This window comes from Sorex fumeus, unplaced genomic scaffold (genome assembly GCF_029834395.1).
Source record: "Sorex fumeus unplaced genomic scaffold, SorFum_2.1 ptg000037l, whole genome shotgun sequence".
Classification (NCBI taxonomy): domain Eukaryota; kingdom Metazoa; phylum Chordata; class Mammalia; order Eulipotyphla; family Soricidae; genus Sorex; species Sorex fumeus.
Window position 1 is genome coordinate 68,582,966 of NW_026606094.1, and position 19,851 is coordinate 68,602,816.

At 35.4% G+C, this 19,851-nt stretch overlaps 1 protein-coding gene across 2 annotated transcripts in view; it reads right to left on the reverse strand.

The window, feature by feature from the left end:
* SKAP2 (src kinase associated phosphoprotein 2) overlaps positions 1-19,851 on the reverse strand; it is a 195,362-nt gene that overhangs the window by 62,113 nt on the left and 113,398 nt on the right. For both annotated transcript variants that reach the window (XM_056118529.1, XM_056118530.1), the window contains exons 5-8: positions 17,889-17,966; positions 16,745-16,828; positions 1,095-1,219; positions 205-268 (exon numbers count right to left, since the gene is read on the reverse strand). In XM_056118529.1, coding sequence (XP_055974504.1) covers positions 205-268; positions 1,095-1,219; positions 16,745-16,828; positions 17,889-17,966 — 351 coding nt within the window. The remainder of the gene's footprint in view (positions 1-204; positions 269-1,094; positions 1,220-16,744; positions 16,829-17,888; positions 17,967-19,851) is intronic.

Consider the following 19,851-nt stretch of genomic DNA (forward strand, 5'->3'; position numbering starts at 1 on the left):
TGTTGTATAAATATGTAAATTCAAAGTTGCTACTGGTACTTACAGGAGAGATACTCTTATGAATCTGGAGTGAATGTGCTGTTATTACCAAATATATCACCTTGGTCACTCTCACAGAATACAAATCTTTGTATATAAATATCTAAATAATTCAGTTATTCAGCACTCAAAGATTCAATAATTTGTTCAACTGGTTGCTCTTACCTTGTAATACAAATTTTAGCTGCTGTACCCATTCTTCAGCATCTTTGGGAGAAGCCGCTGTAAACTAATAAAAAAAAGAAGAAAATCACCACAGGTTATGCCGAATTCTTATCATTTCCATTAGTAATTCTTTTCATGTCTAGAGCTACTTTTCTTGCAAGGATGCTTCTTATAATGTACAGTTAATTTTGACAAATTTACGTAATTGAAGCAGAGGATGATGGATTTGAAACTCTCATCAGCAGCTGGCAGCTGTGCAGAAAAAAAAGCTGCTTCTCTTCATCAATGTCAAAAACAGAACTGATGAACAAAATTTGCCCTTGACAATTAGAAGACACCCATGAATTTCTTTAGACTGCTGGGTACAGTTTTCTTTAAAATGTTCTTGTCAGATTCCAACACACTACCTGACAACTTAATTAACTGGCTTTCAACTGCAATCTCAGATATTTAAAACTTATTAAACATACATTCTATATTGATGCTAGCTGATAGCTCTTGAATCACAGAGCTGATACGAACCTTTACCTTAATTTTCTCCCACAACTCTAAACCATACAATGTGCATTAACATTTTGATATTTTTCTCTTGATAATTTTGCTCTTCCTGCTATGTAATTCTTTTAGGAAATCACACAATTTTACTAAAATAGATATAAAATGTAACAAGTGAAGCTATAGATAAATTATACATTAGAAATCTCTTGAACTTATCTGAAATTTTTTTGAAATATATTTCCTCTCATATGAATCCTCAATGGATATAAAGCCAGTATTTTTAGCATTATTAACATGTCAAGGAAAGTTGTTTTAACAAAATGTTAATATCTTTATAAATGAAATCAGGACATCTTATCAATTTAATTTCAAGGCTACATAAAAACTCTAACCTGATAGATTCGTTTATCAGAAGCTGAGATTTCAAAACAGCAATCTTTCTTTGCATCCTTCCTAAGCGAGTTATTCATTCTGACACTGTAGCCATCTATTGCAAATTCACCTTTCTGCTGTTTGTCTGTTAAAGATAAAATGAAAGTTAGCATTTCATTTACTTGTGAGCCCAGTTGGTTATCTTTTATTTAGACTTTTTTTGAATTCTTGGAGCACTTATTCGTCATACTGATTTATGTAAGTAACATTTCCTGTTGTGACCTTTGTGGGATTGATGATTAAAGCATTTTGGGTGGCTGGGGTTTTAGTCTGTTTTGTTTGGGGGCTACATCTGGCTGTGCTCAGGGATCACTCCTAGTGGGTGCAGGGGACCATCCAGGATGCCTGGGATTAAACCCAGGCCAGCCACATGAAAGGCAAGTTCTTTATCTGCTGTGCTATCATCACTCCAGTTCCTGTGGTGGTTTGGGTTTTTATTTTTATTTATTTATTTATTTATTTTTGGTTGGGTTTTGGTCTTATTCCAAAGGAAGTCAGACACTTTTATGTAGGGGAAATACAAGAATTGGAACTCAGAACTTGCCTGACAAAATTGCAAATCCATGCCTCTTTCAAGGGCTGGAGCGATAGCACAGCAGGACTGGGTTCGATTCTTCCACCCCTCTCAGAAATCCCGGCAAGCTACCGAGAGTATCCACCCACACGGTAAAGCCTGGCAAGCTCCCCGTGGCATATTTGATATGCCAAAAACAGTAACAACAAGTCTCACAATGGATACATTATTGGTGCCTGCTCGAACAAATCGATGAACAACGGGACGACAGTGCTACAGTGCCTCTTTCCAATGTATTTGAGTAATGTAATACATATCTCCTATTTCCCTGGGAAAACCTGTTTAAACCTTCCTCATAAATACTTGCTGAACTTTATCAGGCGCTCTTTCCTCTCATTTCCAGCTCCCCATACATACGCCTAAACACAACTGAAACATAAATTTTATTTTTTAAGAAAAGCTCCTACGTTAGTAAAAATATTCTAAATCAGAAGCAGAAAGAAACAAAACTATTAACTATAAAGACATGAAAGAGGAAAGCAAGTGGGGCAGAGTGAAGTAATCGAATATGAGGGTTACTGAATCAAAAGTCCCAGAAAGGAGATTTCTTAACTAGTCAATGAAAAGTACAATAAAGCAAATTTGAATCCTATAAGACAAATAAGCATAAGACAAGATGGTTTGAACTTTAGTCAGCTGTAACTTTACCAACAAATAAAGGATGAACACAACAAAGAATGTAATACTCTGGAATAGAAAATTAATCAGTACTTTACTGAGTTATAACATTTTGATAAAAGTTGCATAACTTAATTGCTAGATTTCACACAACATTAAAATTATAAATAAGGAAAACTGTCCGTTTTACTGAGCTTGGGGAAATAAATGTTTCCTTATCGTAGGGCAAAGGGTTCTCTCTTCAGATCAGCACACCAACAAAATATGTATCTCCTATTTGCAAATCTAATTCCTGGAGTAATAAGGGTCATGGAGATGGCATCTTGTTCAAAACATCAAATGAAAAAAAAATTTGAGTCAGACATTTTTTATTTAAGCCTAGACATGCTAATTTTATTTAGTTATAATTTGCAATTCTGGATGACTAGAAAAATTCCACTCAGTTTTAAAATTCGATGTTCACCTCATGGGAAAAGTCTACCATGAACTCTGAAAGGGTCCAGAAATCTGTACTTTACAATTAGAGCAGGTTTGCTCTGCAGGCGTGTGTACTTCCTTGTATCCCTCTCTCTCTCTTGCTTATCTCTGTGTCTCTTTGCTTGCTTTTTCTACTCTGGAGAAGCCTACATTTTCTCTTAATTATGCAGTTTCTCTCTTTCTCTCCTTTCACATCTGTAAGTTTCAACAAAAACTACCTTACTGCAAGAAAATATTAATTTTTTAAAAAACACGTGCTTTTTTCTAGTCCTGTGTTTGTTTTCTCTTGAACAAAAAAAAGCAAAAAAAAATAATAAATTAAACATAATTTCCCAAGTTTGTTTTGTTTGAGGGCCACTCCTGGAGGTGATCAGAGCATACTCCTTGCTCTGACTTCAAGGATCACTCCTAGCAGGCTTGGGAGGAGGACGGGGATGAGGGTGGGGGGCAAAGAGGCCGCCAGGGCTTGAACCCAGGTTGGCCATGTGAAAAGAAAAGTTTTAAAAATATTAATAGGTTTCTATGATCAAGTAAGTTTGGAAACATGGATTTAAACGAAGTTAAATGGATTTTGTTAGTCCAGATTTCCTGGGGCCCATAACATTTTTACATATTGATTGGATCTCTATAAGATTTATTATGCAGCATTTCCCAGAATTATTTTTTCAATTAAACCCTTTTTTTTTTTCCTTTTTCAAGAACATATTATGGAACTGGTAGTTCCAGGGCAAAATTTTGAAAAATATCATATTACCAATATTGGAGGTGGGAGAGGAGGAGTATTAAAGTAACAATACCTAAACATAGCTGGTGTTCCTAAAAATTTTAGGTAAGATTAAGTCATACATCCACTCATTAAGCAAATTTAAACTGAAATTTAAAATAAATGAAGTAGCATTACAGGTTTGTTGAGACTAAACTAGTAACACTTTACCAGCACTTCTCAATGAAACACACATACAACAATAACTCCACACACTAAATACAGTACATCTCTATATAATAACACACACCAAATACAGTACTTCTATATATATAACACAAATCACATATATAATTAAATGTTCCAGAATTATTCATCCACCATTGTTGGTAGATTTGCAAAAAGAATTTAATTTTCACTACGAAAAGTAGTAGTCTGAGACAAAATAACGAAGTTAAAAAGGATAGTTCTGAGAGATTTCCTTGACCTTTCCAAAAGAAACAGGATATTCAAGGACAAGATCAAGGAAAGAAGCACAAGAGCTCAAGTGTTACACTTATCAGCTAACCTAAAGACCAGATTTTGTACTGCCAATCTGGATCTAAATTTTTAGCAGTATAACATGAGCAGGGATGGAAATGTGTAAGAAGTGACAGTTTACATCTGGAAAAGCAAAATCAGGACTACAAAGATAGTTTGTCATCATTGTGGGCAGAATGTCTTCCTGGCTAAATCCTTTAAAAATAAGATAATGAGGAGTCAAAGTGAGTGACTCTTCCTCAAACTGTAGATTCACTTCAGCTAAACCCCCCAGGAATACGGAAAGGGGCCATAAATCAGGTCATCTGTTAGTCTAACAGGAAGAGAGTCTAGTCAAATGAACTAGAGAGAAGTTACTAATTCAATGTATACAAGTAATCATTTCAGATTGTAGAAACAAAGATACATCCTTGATCAAGGATAAAAAAGAAATTCAAACAAACTCAGGTGTCATCAAACTAATATATCACAATTTCAGTAAAAACTATTTTGCATTACTAAACTAATAATAAGCAGCATTTCACAAACTGACTTTTTAAAAAAGATATTAATATATTTCTATGACAATTATGTCTGGAAATGCTGAATTAAACAAAGTTAAATGGGTTTTGTTAGTTTAGATTTCCTGGGATCCTAACGGTTTTCTAAGAATAAAACCCTCAAGACACAGAAAGCAAAAGCAAACAAGGAACAGAAAAAAATTAAGATAATTGTTTTGCATCTTTTATAATTAAAAGGTTAAAAAGTCAAATTCTGAAAAAGATAAAAGATGAAATAATATAATGGATAAAGGACCGAGAGAGGTAGCAATTAGAGTAAAGATGATAAAATAAGGGAGGAAAACCTGCATAAGGAATAACAAATTCAGCAATAAAACAAATAAGTATAAAGAGAATTAACAATGCTGATAATCAAATATTTTGAAAAATTCTTTCAGTTTTTTAAAGGGAGAAGAAGGACTTAGGGAATATGATAGATATAGAGAATTGATAAAAATATAATAAAATAAAAAGTGGGTATTCCTGAAGAATAACAATACAGTGCCAAATAATAATCAAACACAGAAGAAAACTTCATTTGAAAAAAACCTAAGTCTATGGAAGAAAAAACAAAGATGTTTAGCCAACTAAAAATTTTAAAAAGAAACATATACCCCTTGATTTCAATTAGCTTACTGCTCAGGATTGAGGACAAATAATCACATATCCAAGTGGGAATAGGAGTATGGTACCAGAAATGTTCAGGAGATTTCTTAACTGCTCATTCACAATAGTGTCTGCAGCTCCGTAACCAAAAAGCACTCATAAACTCTAATTAACCTTCAAAGGAAAAAGGAGGGGGCACTGATTAAGGAAGAGAAGAAACCAGAATAATGTTCAATTTTCTGGTTTGGGAGTCGGACTTTAGAGAGGTTTACTCAGGTACGTGATACACGAAGAAATATAAGTGTTGGGGAAGTTGCAAATAAAATGATGTCCATTTGGGACAAATTCAAGACATAAATATACACAAGACCCTAGTCTACTCTCTTCAAATGAATCTCTCTTCTCGACAGTGAAAAATGGGAATCTTAACATTATAGAAATCTATAACAATTTATACATAGGCTAATAAATATGTATATTTACATATATACATGTATATAATATGTATATAAATACATAAAATATATACTTATATTTGTTTTTATATAAATATAAATATATAAAAATACATATATATAAATATGTATATTTATTAGACCTGGGCTAGCTTCAGGTCATGGGTACTTAATACAGATTGCTAAAAATTGTAACATGTCAAAGAAGAAATGACATTTAAAAAAATTCACTTACCCAAAGATGTAAATGACTAATAAAATATTTTCTAGATGAGCTTCTCAAATAAAAGTTATTCCATAAAGTGCCAAAACTCTTTAAGATATCATTATAATGAAGATATTTCTGAAACATCTATTTTCCTGATTTCTCATTTAAACATAATTTAATAATTTCTTAATGATCTAGTAGTATTAATTTGAGTAACAGTTTTTGTAACACTTTCATGCTCTCAGGATTTTTTGATGTGTGTGCTCCTCTATTAAATTTCTCTTAGTCATACTTTAACCTTGCCTATATCAAGATGTTCAAATTTAATATTTACTGAACTGAAGGCTGGGAAAAACTAGATAATAAAGTCTATTTAATCAGTAACTTAATTTTACATAACTATAATTCAGTAGGTTCTAATTCAAGGTAAAAAGCAGTTCTGTTCTGTCAACAAAACAAAATGCATGAGGTTAATGATAGCTAATTTCTTCTATTTTTCCACTGGCTTTTAAGTTTATAGCTATGTTATGAGTTTTTGTGCTCTAATATTTTGGGTCACATCTGACTGTGCTCAGGGCTTACACCTAGCTCTATGCTCAGGGATGGGTCTGGGGACCATATGTGGTGCGGGGAATTAAAAGTAGGTTGGCCAAATGCAAGGAAAGAAACTTAGCCACTCTACTATCTCTCTGTCCCCTATCTGGGTTTTTAAATGTTAAAAGACAAATCCTATTTACTGAGCTCCTTCTCTATGCCAATAATTTAATACAGCACATCCTACATACATATACTTTGCAATAACTCTAAGAAAGATATTTATTTCCAGTACTAATTAGAAACAAGTCTCACGATGGAGATGTTACTGGGCCCACTCAAGCAAATCAATGAATAACGGGAGGATCGTGACTAATTAGAAAAAATTACAAAATTTTTTATGGTCACACAATCAGTAAGTAGTAAAAGCTAGTGGTATAAAAATATAAATCTGGGTTGGAATTACAGTACAGCAGGTAAGGGCATTTGCCTTGCATGTGGCCAACACAGGTTTGATTCCCAGCACTCAATATGTTTCCCCAAGCCCACCAGGAGTGATCCCTGAGCACAGAACCAGGTAAAAGCCTTGAGAACCACCATGTGTGTGCCCCCCGCCCCCCCAAAAAAATTCAAAAATGAATATGATTCAAAAATCTCATATTTTCAACTCTCCCACAATGACTCTTAATAAGGTACTTAAATATATTTTGGGTATCACCAATACTAGAATCATTTGGATACCTGTAAAAAAATCCAGATTGGCTATCTATACGCTCTAGAAATCACTAAGGATGGGCCCAGGGAAGCAAATTTTTAGCAAGTACCTAGGTGATTTTGACATACATTAATGCTTGTATATAAAAACAGTCATCTAGAACATGTAATTTATGAAGTCATGGTAGAACGCCATCTTGTATTTCTTTCTAAAACTTGAATCAAACTCTCTCACCTGGCTTTATGGGCAACCTCTGAGGAGTTCTTAAACAGTCCTGCTGTGTTATGTTCTAATAACCACTAGTAAGTCCCACTCTTCTCCTGCTTAATAATTTTTGCCAATCTTATTCAATTCTAGCAATTAAATTCCTATATTGTGCTTGCAATGCACAATTCTCCATTTTCAGTTCAGTTTCTTCAGAAAATAGTTCTTTAGTTAAGAACTCTACTGACTATAGATTTTTTCATCCCTTGAATGTCCTATAGGAACATAGAATGTAACCTATCTCAAAATAACGAGACCATCTTATTTCCAACTTTTGCAACAATTATAATCTTGTATCACCACCTGAGTAAATGGCACTTCTATCTGCTCAAACCCCAAACCAGAAAATTAAACATAATTTGTGATTTCTTCCACCCCTTCATCAGCTACATATTCTTTCCCTCCATCTCACTGCCACCTACCCAAATCCTATTATTCTTTCTGTTTTTCTTTGCAAATGTGTTTGCTCTTAACTCTTCTTCAGTGATTCTCAGGAAGTATGATTAAAAAACCCATCATTTTAAATATTGCCTAAGGATAGCAACTGAGCAACTGCAAATCCTTTTGAATCCTTGAAAGTTGTGAGCCTCTGTCGTTTAAGTTTTACCTATATCCACACCTATTATTCTCCTATTTCAGTTCTGAGATTGTGGGGGTGGCAAGTACAGAGGCCAGCAATCCACCACAGAACATGGAGAGAGGAAGATGTTTCCTCTTCCAGATCAGTCAAGCAATGCTCCAGACTGTAACCTAAATCTGAACTAATAAAAGAATCAGAGGGGAGTCCAGAATTCACCAAGCAACAGAATGGGGTTGGGATGAGTGGACAGAGTCTATGTAGTTCCTGAGGCAAGGACTGGGCTGAAGTTCGAGCTATTTGATATGGTCCCTTAATCCATGTCTGCTCTTCCAGCCTGGTTATAAATCTTCCCATCAGCTCCATCTGGAAGACCAAAATCTCCCAACAATTTCCCCTTCTACTTGGTTAAAGATGGCTTCTGCTGTTTATACCAAGAATGTTCATTTGGGCAAATGGCTAGCAAACAAAAGGATTTTTTGCTACTTGTTTCAATATAAATATGAAACCATTCCCGCTCAATAAACTATCCATCTTATTTCCCTAAGTGTTAATGCTTATGAGCAATAAAAAGGAAAATATGCTACTTATTACTAAACCCTTCCACTAATGAGTCACTTCTATGCCCACAGGTAAAATTCATGAGCATCTCTCTCTTGTTTACACCTCTTACAGAGATGCCAATGCTAATTCAGCCATTGAAGTATACCTCTGGTACTTTTGAGTTATACTGTGAGGAAGTATCAGATTATTACTATTTTAAGTGAAAAATACCACATGTCTATATGTTACTTAAGAGTCCCAAATAGCCCTGAATAATAAACAAACACTAGCCTTATTTATGGGTCCAAAGGGAACCACTAAAGAATTAAGTCTGGCTCAGATGGTATTCTGGCAGAAAATTTTAGGTCTTTCTAAATGTGTTTTCTTCTTAAAGAATATTGCAAGCATAAAAATCAAGGAATTTTTGTATATACCTATATAGTTAATTATAGGGAAAAAAACTGATTTTAAAAATAAGTTCATTGAAATGCTTGCAGAGAAAAGAGAAATAAATTATAAGCACTTCTGTAAAACATAAATTTAACATTTTACTTTCTACTTTTTTCTTTTTACTATTTGGGGCTATTCCTGTTTTCCTCCACACTGAAATTTGGATGTTTCTGGAATACACAGTCCCTGAGACTGTTGTAATACATAGCTTTTATTCTAACACTGTACAGAAAATATCTGATTTTCCCATTAAACTATTCTTTTAGAGCCTCCCATAGCAATTAGAGGAGAAAAGATGGTCTTGCTGCTTATGCAATGTGGGAACAAAAACATGGAAGACAATATCCCACTCCTCATGCTCACAGGAAAAGCAACCTCGGCCTTTGCTCCTGAAATCGTCAACCACTCTCAGCTACAGAACAAATTTTGTCTCCACTCTCACTTTCATCAGGAGATTCAACATCCAATCAGTTTCTCATGCCACTGGCTTCCCTTCAGTGACTGGATGCAGTAACTGTTTCTCAGACAGGCAATATGGAGACTAGAGTTAAAACTACCGTATCCACCTATTCCTGGCTCACGGGGCCTTCATACACCCACCAAGTCAGTGAGCTCACTCAAGAACATCACATTGTTTTACCATCCTCTGACCACTCCTGTGAGCAAATGTACTGGACCCCTGGGCTTTAATAATATTCTACACAAGGCTGGAGATATGGCTTAGTGGTATAAGGCATGCCTCATATATTTTCTTACTATACTGAAGAGTGAAATCTTCAGTACAGTGAAAAACAAAAACAAAAAAACCACAACACACTAATGTACAAAGAGTATCTATAGGTATTAGATGATATTGCTGGTTCTATCTTTTTATACACATAGAGCAACATCTAGACATAAAGACAAAGTCAGAGGTAGCAGAACAGTTTATTTTTAAATGTATCTCCCTTCAAGCTATAGTTTGCCTTCAATATGTGTGTGTACATATTTTAAAACAAACTGTAACCCACTTTATAGCAAACCAAAGTCATTCATAGTAATTAGGTCCTTAACTAGAATTACTGTGTATCTGAATATTTCTAAACCTCAGTGAAGTCCTACTAATAATAAATGTGCATGTTAAATTCTCTGTACTATATATATATATATAGGGTCTCTTAACTATCAGGGGGAAGTTATCATTTCCTTATCATTTATTGTGATAAACTTTAAATCTATTGTTTGCATATCAAAGATTAAGGTCTGTTAAATTGGAATAATTTCTGATTAAAGAGTAGAATGATTCTTATTGATCTTTGATTCTAACGAATTTATTTTCTTATGAAATAAGATATTTTTCTTCTTTACATACATATGGAAACCAAACTGTAATGTGAAATTTTAAAATATCAAGAGTTCATTTATTCATTTATATATTCATGATGTAACTATAAAATGTCAATGCTTTAACCCAGGAATTTGCATCTAATGGATCAGGAAAAGGTATACTTATATGGCTGTTATTGTCAAAACAATAAGAATTGCAATTATACAAACACTCTACTCTTTTATTATTTTATTATTCTACATAATAAAATAATAAAAGAGGAGTGTGATGATATTTCAACATCAAAGCACAATTTATGATTTTTTTGATAAGGGCTAGGATGATTATACCATGGTTTGGAAGCCAGTCCCACGTACTGGGGGAAAAGGAAATTGGGATGGAGAGTGGGCCACTAAGTAAATGGTGATTGGAGGGATCGTCCAGGTTGGGGGATGTGGGCTGAAAACAGGCCAAGGACCAAACCTCTTAATATCTGTATCGCAAATCACAATGCCCCAAATTAGAGAGAAAGAAGGGCTGTACCTGCCACAGAAGCAGGGAGTGGGGTAGGGTGGAGGTGGGGGTGGCGGGTGGGACACTGGGAACAATGGTGGTGGAAAATGTGCAATGATGGAGGGATGGGTACTCAAGCATTGTTCGAATGAAATGCAATCATGCAAGTTTTTATCTGTATCTCACGGTGATCCAATGAAAATTGTTTAATTAAAAAAAACACAATTTATGATTTTTATGTAACAGACATATCCTCTACCACCCTAGCTTTAGTGGAGAAGCTGTAGGGAAAATAAGAGAGCAGAGAGATGAATTTCAGTAAAAAAATTTAAATACCTTCCAACTTGAAAGTATTAAAACCAAGTTGGGGCTGGAGCAACAGTACAGCAGGTAGGGCACTTGCCTTGCATGTGGCTGAGCTGGGGTTGATCTGCAGCACCCTAGATGGCACCCAAGCACTGCCAGGGGTGAGCTCTGAGCACTGTCAGGTGTAGCCCCCAAACCATAACTAATAAATGAATAAACAGAACTGTGCTTCTTGCAAAAAAGAATCTTTTACCAAATTTAATTATATATGGAAAAGATACAACTACATGGTGTAATGAATTTTTATAGGAGCTCCACCCAGTAGTACCAAGGGACCTTGTGGTACAAGGGATCAAACTCAGGGCTTTGCTCACGCGCAGCACATGCTCCATCAGCTGAGCTATCTCCATGTCCAATATATTATTTTTTGACATATGTTCAAAAGGATTTGATATGACCAAAGCTGCTTGTAGTTGCCACATGCTAGATGGCACAAGCATACTCTTAGTTGTGGAGATGGTGCTGGGGCAGAAAAAAATTCTTATGTGGAACACAAAAAAGTTATTAAGATGCCACCAGTTTCCCTCAGAAACAATAAGAAATGAGGTTCACAATGGTGATTCAAGATCCCATGCAGTTAAATAGGAAAAGAAAAAAAATCAAAACAAACCGTCTAAGTTTGTATGTTATAGGTTTCTAAGTGAGCCACTATATACAGGCATGTTGGGCAAGGAGGACTGCTAACAAAGTGGGGAAAGAACATGGTTTTAGAGAGCCAGGGCATATGACCCTCTCAGAAGCCACGTGATAACCTCTCTCGCTTAAATTACTTCAGTGAACTCTTAAATAATTCTCCCTTTGCATTCTGCCTTGATTCCAACTTTGATTTTAGTCGAGGCCTGCATTTTGCAACTCAGAATGCCTGCTGTCCCCCACCTGGAAGGTCAATTTTACCTTACAATGCTGACAAACTTGTACTCATTCTTTAAGGTCCACTGGAGAAGACTAAATAGTCTTCCTGAACTCTCCTAGGCAATTAGCCATCTTCTTTCATGATCCTAAGATATCTGATTTAAATGGCCAGCTGCACATTTAAATCAGGTATCTTAGGATCGCTGAGCATTGAAATGATCAGTTTACCTGTCCAGCTCCCACCTAAGAGTCTTTGACTTTCTCTCTTCCTCTCCCTGATACCCCACAAAACTAAACCACTATTACCTCTAAAGGCAGGGCAATCTTCAGATCCCCAGTGTCTAATCCACTAAGTATCCAATAAATATTTATCAGATTTAAAAATAAATAAATGAGTGAATGTATGAATGACTACCTTAATATCAATCTGAGTACGTAGGACCTACTGTGTTTGATTAATGAGATTCATGACTATAAAAGGAAGAAGGAGAAGATAAAAGGATGGACATGATTTCATAAAGTGATAAAATATGTACTCTGTATATTTATTTATTACTTAAGGGCCCCAAATGGCCATGAATAATAAATACAGACAATATTTATGGATACAAAGGTAAGTGCATTATTTACTCTAGGGACTAGAACAACTCTTTTTAAGCCATTACTACTGTGACCGGTCAATGTGGGGTTTTTTTGGCACACACAATAAGGTAGAAAATGTGAGCTATGTATCTGTCAAACAGTAACAAAGTACAGTTTAACCTAGTAAGTGGCATCAACTCCTTCAGAGTCTCTCTAACCCATTTATCTAAATCCGACTTAGTTGAAAGATTATAGTTCTCATATATCTAAATAGCTCTTTCCAAAGTTTGGGTGAAAGGTTCACACACATAGTAAACAAGGCAATACAAATCAGCCATCTGCCTTGTACACATTTCATGTGACATTTATATTTTGCCGTAAAGAAAAAGATACATAGAGAAAAATTTAGATCGTGTCAAACAAGCAATTTAAAAAACTCTAAAGAGGGGCCAGAGCAATAGCACAGTAGGTGGGGTGCTTGCCTTTCAGGGACTTAATCCAGCTTCAATTTCCAGCACCACATATGGTTCCCCAAGCCTTCCAGGAGTAATTCCTGAATGCAGAGCCATGTGTATGCCCTGAGCTCTGCCAGCTGCAGCCAAAAATAAAATAAAATAAAATAAGCTAGATGATTCCCCATTGCACCTGTACCCCAAGAGTTTCTACGAGGAGCACTGTAGCACTGTCCTCCCATTGTTCATTGATTTGCTCGAGTGGCCCCAATAACGTCTCCATTGTGAGACTTGTTGTTACTATGTTTGGCATATCAAATACATCATGGGTAGCTTGCCAGGCTTTGCCGTGCGGGCAAGATACTCTTGGTAGCTTGCTGGGCTCTCCGAGAAGGGCGAAGGAATTGAATCCGGGTCAGTCGGGTCTACCGCATGCAAGGCAAATGCAAATGCCCTACCACTGTGCTATTGCTCCAGCCAAATTTTCCAAAAGGAGCAGCTAAAGGAGAACCCTTCAAAAATCAATGGGTTGACTGGCTAGTGCCGGAGTAACTAGCAGACAGGGAACAGTTGTTGAAGGATATATAAACCAGATCTCCTAGCTGAAAGAAACACCATGACAGTAATTTTTAAGAAGCAGTGATGGTAGAGGTGACTGAAAGGAGCTGGAAGTCGTTGAACTACAACTACTGAAGTAGCTGATATATTGCCACAAAAGAGTCTATCAAGGACGAAATGGGAATTTAACTAATACCCTCCAGAGCTACCTAGAATTTATTTATAGAACACATGTCTTTGAAACAAACGCAAATACTCCATATTTAGAGGGAAAGTTTTGCTTATAGCTGACCTAACAGTTGGAGATACCAGCTAGAATCAGGAAAGGAAGAAGAACATAGTATTTCATTGGTTCTTAAATTAGAAATGAAAAGCCTAAATGATGCAAAGTCACAAGGATTTAAAAAATATCATGCTCTGAGATCTATTTTCTGAAGATTTCTGCCTATGTTTTCCTCAGTGTATTTGAAGTCAGAGGAGAAAGTCAATACAAAATGATCTCTCTCATATATGGGCTATAAAGTTATACAGTAAGGGAGTAACAAATGGCCAAAGACAACAGAACCAAAGAACTGAGTTTGCAAGGGCTGGGGGAGGTGGGAGAGTTACATGGGAGGAGAATAGGAGGCATTAGTGGACGGAAGCAAGTCCTAGGGTGGTGCTAGAACAATATATGCATGACACTATCATTAACAATATTACAGTATTAATATTAATTAATTAATTGTTACAGTATTAACAGTATTACAGTATTTCAATAAAATGGGGCTGGTGGGGGGTGGTGTTGCAAATCTTCTCCTCTGGTCTTGAAACACCTATTTCTTTTAGGAAGCAAGATATTGATACAAAGCAAGATACTTAGTCATGAAATTTACATACAAGTGGTACAATATGGAAAGTATCATGCTAAGCGAAATGAGTCAGAAAGAGAGGGATAGACATAGAAAGATTGCATTCATCTGGGGGATATAAAGTAACAAAGTATGAGATTAATACCCAAGAATAGCTGAGATCAGCACCAGGAGGATTACTCCATAACTTAGAGGCCAGCCGGGTATCCTAGAGGAAAGGGCTATTCAGATAGAGAAGGGAGCACCAAATAAAGGATGTTTGGAGGATCCTCCCAGGAGGGGAGATGCATGTCGAAAGTAGACTATGGACTGAACATGTTTGCCACTCAATGCCTCTTTTGCAGACCACAACACCCAAAAGGAGAGAGAGAACACAGGGGATTGCCCTGCCACAGAGACGGGGGGATGGGGGGATGGGGGTGGGAGGGATATTATCCATGGTGGTGGAAAATGGGCACTGGTGGAGGGATGGGTATCTGATCATTGTATAATTGAAACCAAAGCACAAAAAATTGTAAATCTACAACTTTAAAAAAAATAAAATAAAATAAAGGGGAAAAAAAAATAAATAAAAAATTAAAAAAATAAATAAATAAATAAATAAACATAAAAAAAAGAAAAGTGCTTTGCATCAATATTTAAATAATTAAATTTAATTATAATAATTAAATAATTATTTGTTTAATTAATTATATAATTAATTAAATTTAATAATTAAATATTGATGCAAACAAGATACCGATATAAACTTATGATACAATATTGTATTTCTATAACAACAACACAATTTCAACCTATGACAATCATAAGCAAACTTGGAGTCAAAATTTCTAAATCATGGGCCAGAGAGATGGTACAATGGGTAGGGCAGTTTGCCTTGCACACAGCCAACCTGGGTTCAATCCCTGGTACCTCATATAGACACTCCTGAGCACAGAGCCAGGAGTAAGCCCTGAGCACTGCAGGGTGTGGCTCCCACCAAAAAATTTCTAAATCACCTAACTACCCTTAGGCAGAAGAAAGAATGCAGTTGTTTACAGTTCACAGAATAAAAACTAGCTACTGAATTAATTCATAACTTGCTAATCCTATTAGATAAAAGGTAAGAATGTCTGATATCACGCACATGTTTCAAATGCATCTAAAATGCTTAATCTTATCTGTTTATTTACATTATGTGATAGAGGACATTTTTTTTTTTTTTGCTTTTTGGGTCACACCCAGAAATGCACAGGGGTTACTCCTGGCTCTGCACTCAGGAGTTACTCCTGGCGGTGCTCAGGGGACCATATGGGATGCTGGGAATCGAACCCCAGGTGGGCTGCGTGCAAGGCAAATGCCCTACCCTCTGTGCTATCTCTCCAGCCCCCGATATCGGACTTTTTATGTCTTATTTTTCCTTCCAGTATCCTTCCTGAAATAGAAGTTGGCTATTTCTATATAATCCTTGATCAATTTATAATAATCAACTTCTATTTAACTTTTTCTAGAAGAAAGCAAAAGAAGGTTTATTTAACTTTCAATTTCAGTATTTTATGGATATATTTGTTCAAATATGACATTTAAAATTATGTAATGAATAATATCAAATGAAATTATAAACTATATTATTTCAAAATTATTAATATAGTGACAAGAGTGGTTAGAAGAGCACAGACTCTAGTCATACTGCCTTGGTTCAAGCTCTTCATCTAGCAATTCTAACTTTGACAAAGCTATGTAACTTCTCTGTCCTCAATTTTCCAAACACTAAAATAAATGGGGCCAATAATAGCAGCACCCTTACAGAGGCAGTAAGATACAGTGAGTTATATGAGTTAATGTAACTAAAATGCTTATATAGCTAAGGTGCTGAAAATAGTTTCCTTTATATATGTTTTTGTTGTTGCTAATTAAAATCATTTTAAAAAGTTAAGAAAGTTGTTGGAGACATTTAATTTTATGTTAGTTTATCTTTTAAAACATTTGAAGAAAAAATTTTCCTCTCTTTTCAGAATTCTCACAACCCTAATGGTCTAAACTTTCCCAGAAATTCTACAACTGTAGCTTGGATGATAAATACTTTTTAGAGTGGAAGATCACACAGATGAAAGGTATTTGACTCTCTCTCCTAATTAGATAAAACACAAATAAAGGGCATTCCGGAATTCAGAGCATGTGTCATAGAATAAAACATTATTTTAAATTAGGGTTAAACTATAATTGTTAAAATTCTCAGTCATTCTCTCTCCATCAGTTTACTCTGTACTGAGTAAAAGTAAGAAGAAGGCAACATGGCCCCAAACCCGCATGCAATGAAATATGATATATTCAACCACCAACACTACCTTTGTCACTTCCATAATAGTAGAATACTGTTTTACTGAGTGCACACCACCGTTTCTGCCATTCAAATCCCAGAAAGCTGTGATCTACAAAAATGGGAGAAAAAGACGAGTTTAGATAAAACACATGTGTCATCATAAAGTCACTTTATTTTAAGAGGGGAGGTTTTGCTAAAGGAATGGGATTCTATGACTGTCTTGTGTCTTCTTGTCCACAGATTAAAAAAACAAAAACAAACAAAAAACAAAAAAAAAACTTTTAAAAATCTAAAACCAAAGTCAAAACAAACAAACAAACAAAAAAACAGTGATAAAAGGCACTGAGTGAAGCACAGATGGGGGGAGCTGCTATATTTATGGGGTCACCTGCTGGCATGGGCTAACCAACTTCCCTGACAGAGATAGTCAAAAAGGCCCTTTACACCAGGCATAGAGATAACTGATTGGTTTGCATCTCAGTTACAAAAGCTGGGGGGAAGATTTGACCAAGATTATTTCTATTATCTCTGACTACTTTAAAATTCAGCTAAGAAAGCAAATGAGAAAAGCAAATGGAATATAAAAGGCTCCCAGGAACTACCTGGAAGATAAGAATGGTAATAAAGAGAGTCTCTGCTTATCATTTCCCATATCATAACACCTCCTCCATATTTCACTGCCATTAGACACTGATATTGAAAGAGTGAGACCATATGGTCATCTCCCAATTATCCTGGCCAACGGAAAGGAACGCTGAATGAAGAACAGAAAGCAGCAGTCTGCTGGGCTCAGTCTAAACCAAACAGACCTAGTGTGTGCCAGGTCAGGTGCAGATAAACTGCTGTTCTGCTGGACGGGGAGAATGGTGAGAAATTCCATTTGGAAGAACACAATTGTGGCCAGCAGTCTTGCTACAGGAGGGAGGGCACAGCTTCTGAATCATTTACAAATAGTGGAGGTTGGAAACAAAAGAATCAGACCAATATTTTGCTATTAAAACTTAAGAGTGTTAAAAATTGTATTTCTGTGGTTTAGATAATGTCATCCAGATTTTCTTTAGAGTCTTAAAAGCACCTAAAGAGAACACTAACTCTGCATGGCTAAACTCCTTCGTCAAAATTTTAAAGCATTTATGCATTTTTTTTTCCATCAGAATCTTATCATTTACCTTTTCTGCGTTTTTCAAGGTAACCAGCCTTTAAAACAAAAGGAAGGTCCTGCGCTGCAATGGGAGGATACTGGTTTCCTGTGTTAAGGGGAAAAAAAGAAAAAGAAAAGCAGTGAGAAATCCAGTTTAGAAAAACCTAGTGTCAGATCTTATTAGACTCAGTGTACTTTCAATTGGGCTGAAGAGATAGCACAGTGGGTAGGGCGTTTGTTTTGCACACGGCCAACCCGAGTCCGATTCCTCCGCCCCTCTCGGAGAGCCCGGCAAGCTATTGAGAGTCTCTCGCCCACATGGCAAAGCCTGGCAAGCTACCCGTGACATATTCGATATGCCAAAAACAGTAACAAGTCTCACAATTGGAGACGTTACTGGTGCCCACTTGAGCAAATCAATGAACAACCACAGGACATTGCTACAGTGCTACAGTACTTTTAATTACACAAAATGCTTAAATCCAAGATTCTTAGTCATGTTGCAGATCCATTCCATAGTCTACTTTCTCTTCAGCTCCTGCAAATTTCAAGAGTTAAAAAAAAAATTCTGTATTCCTTTACCTTAACATATTAATCTCTCTTAGGTAGTGCAACTAAATGTTCTCTACAGGGCTAAATTTTCCAATATATATTCTACTTAAAAAAGGGTTGAAAATATTATAAATAATTATAATAAATACCTGAAAGAGAAGTTAATTTTCAAATAAATCATATAAGCCTCTTCACATTTATGTTGGAAAAACTCTTCAAGAATGTTAATGCATACTGATATTTACCTATCCCTATTCCTACCAAGTAAAACTGCCTAAAACTTAAGTATTGGTACTACTGCAAATCATGATACTCCTCGCTCTTCTAAAATGACGGAAAGTAATAAAATTTTCTTCTTGAGTTTATAGCAAATATTCTCTCCTATTTGCATTTACAGAGAAGATGTGTAAATGTTTGGCTTAAAATTTAAGTAGGGTATTTGAAAATCTAAAACTAGGTATTATGATAGAAATATTATAAACAAATGTTAATACCTACAAAATTAAACATTAAGGAAAATGTTAAGCCAATTATAAAGCACATATTCATGACCATAGAAGAACGTTTCCTCACTAACTTCACAAGCATTTAATATTTATTCTAAACTTTGTTAGAAAAACACTAGCCTCACCATTTTCCTAGAACTCTAACAAATGAAAGCAGCCTTTCTAATGAAAGTTTCTATAGACTACATCCAGGGGAAATCATTTTAATATAATTTCAAGAGCCATTTTGATAAGAAGTTTATTACATACAAATTCGTCACAGAATTCCCAACTGGTTTTCTTTCTTTAATAATATGGGAATCTCAATAGTTGTAAAATAAAGTGTATTTTTCCTTAGGAATAAAGTTCAAAACTAAAACACTTATTTCAGTTCCTGGTGGGTTAATTTTACCAAATAAACACAAAACAGTATCATTAAAATGTATTTAAAATACAGCACTAATTTTGAAATGTATATAAAAATTTAGATAAAGTTAGCACAAATATTTAAATGTTTCAAAAATGCTTGTTTCTCTTTTTTGTTTTTGGGATAAACATGATGTATACCATAACAAAGTTTAAATTTACTATTTTTGTACAAAAAGCAAAAAATCACATGCATGAAAGTGTCAGCACCAGTCCTATCAGCAACAGTACTGTAAGCCACAGTACAAAACTTACTTTTTAAAAAAAAATTTAAAAAAAAATTTATAGAGACAGACTGGTGGGTGGGAGGCGAATGGGGAGGGGAGGAGTGGGGGGATTGGTGGAGAAAAGTGAACAGATCAGTGTTGAAATACTGTATGCCTAAAATCCAATTGTGGATAATTTTGTAATTTCGTGGTGACTAAATTTTAAAGAATAGCATGCAGAAATTTTTTCTATGTATGCAAATTCTAGATGACCACTGAATTAATGATATGACTATGGTATGATTTGACATTTTTGAGAAAA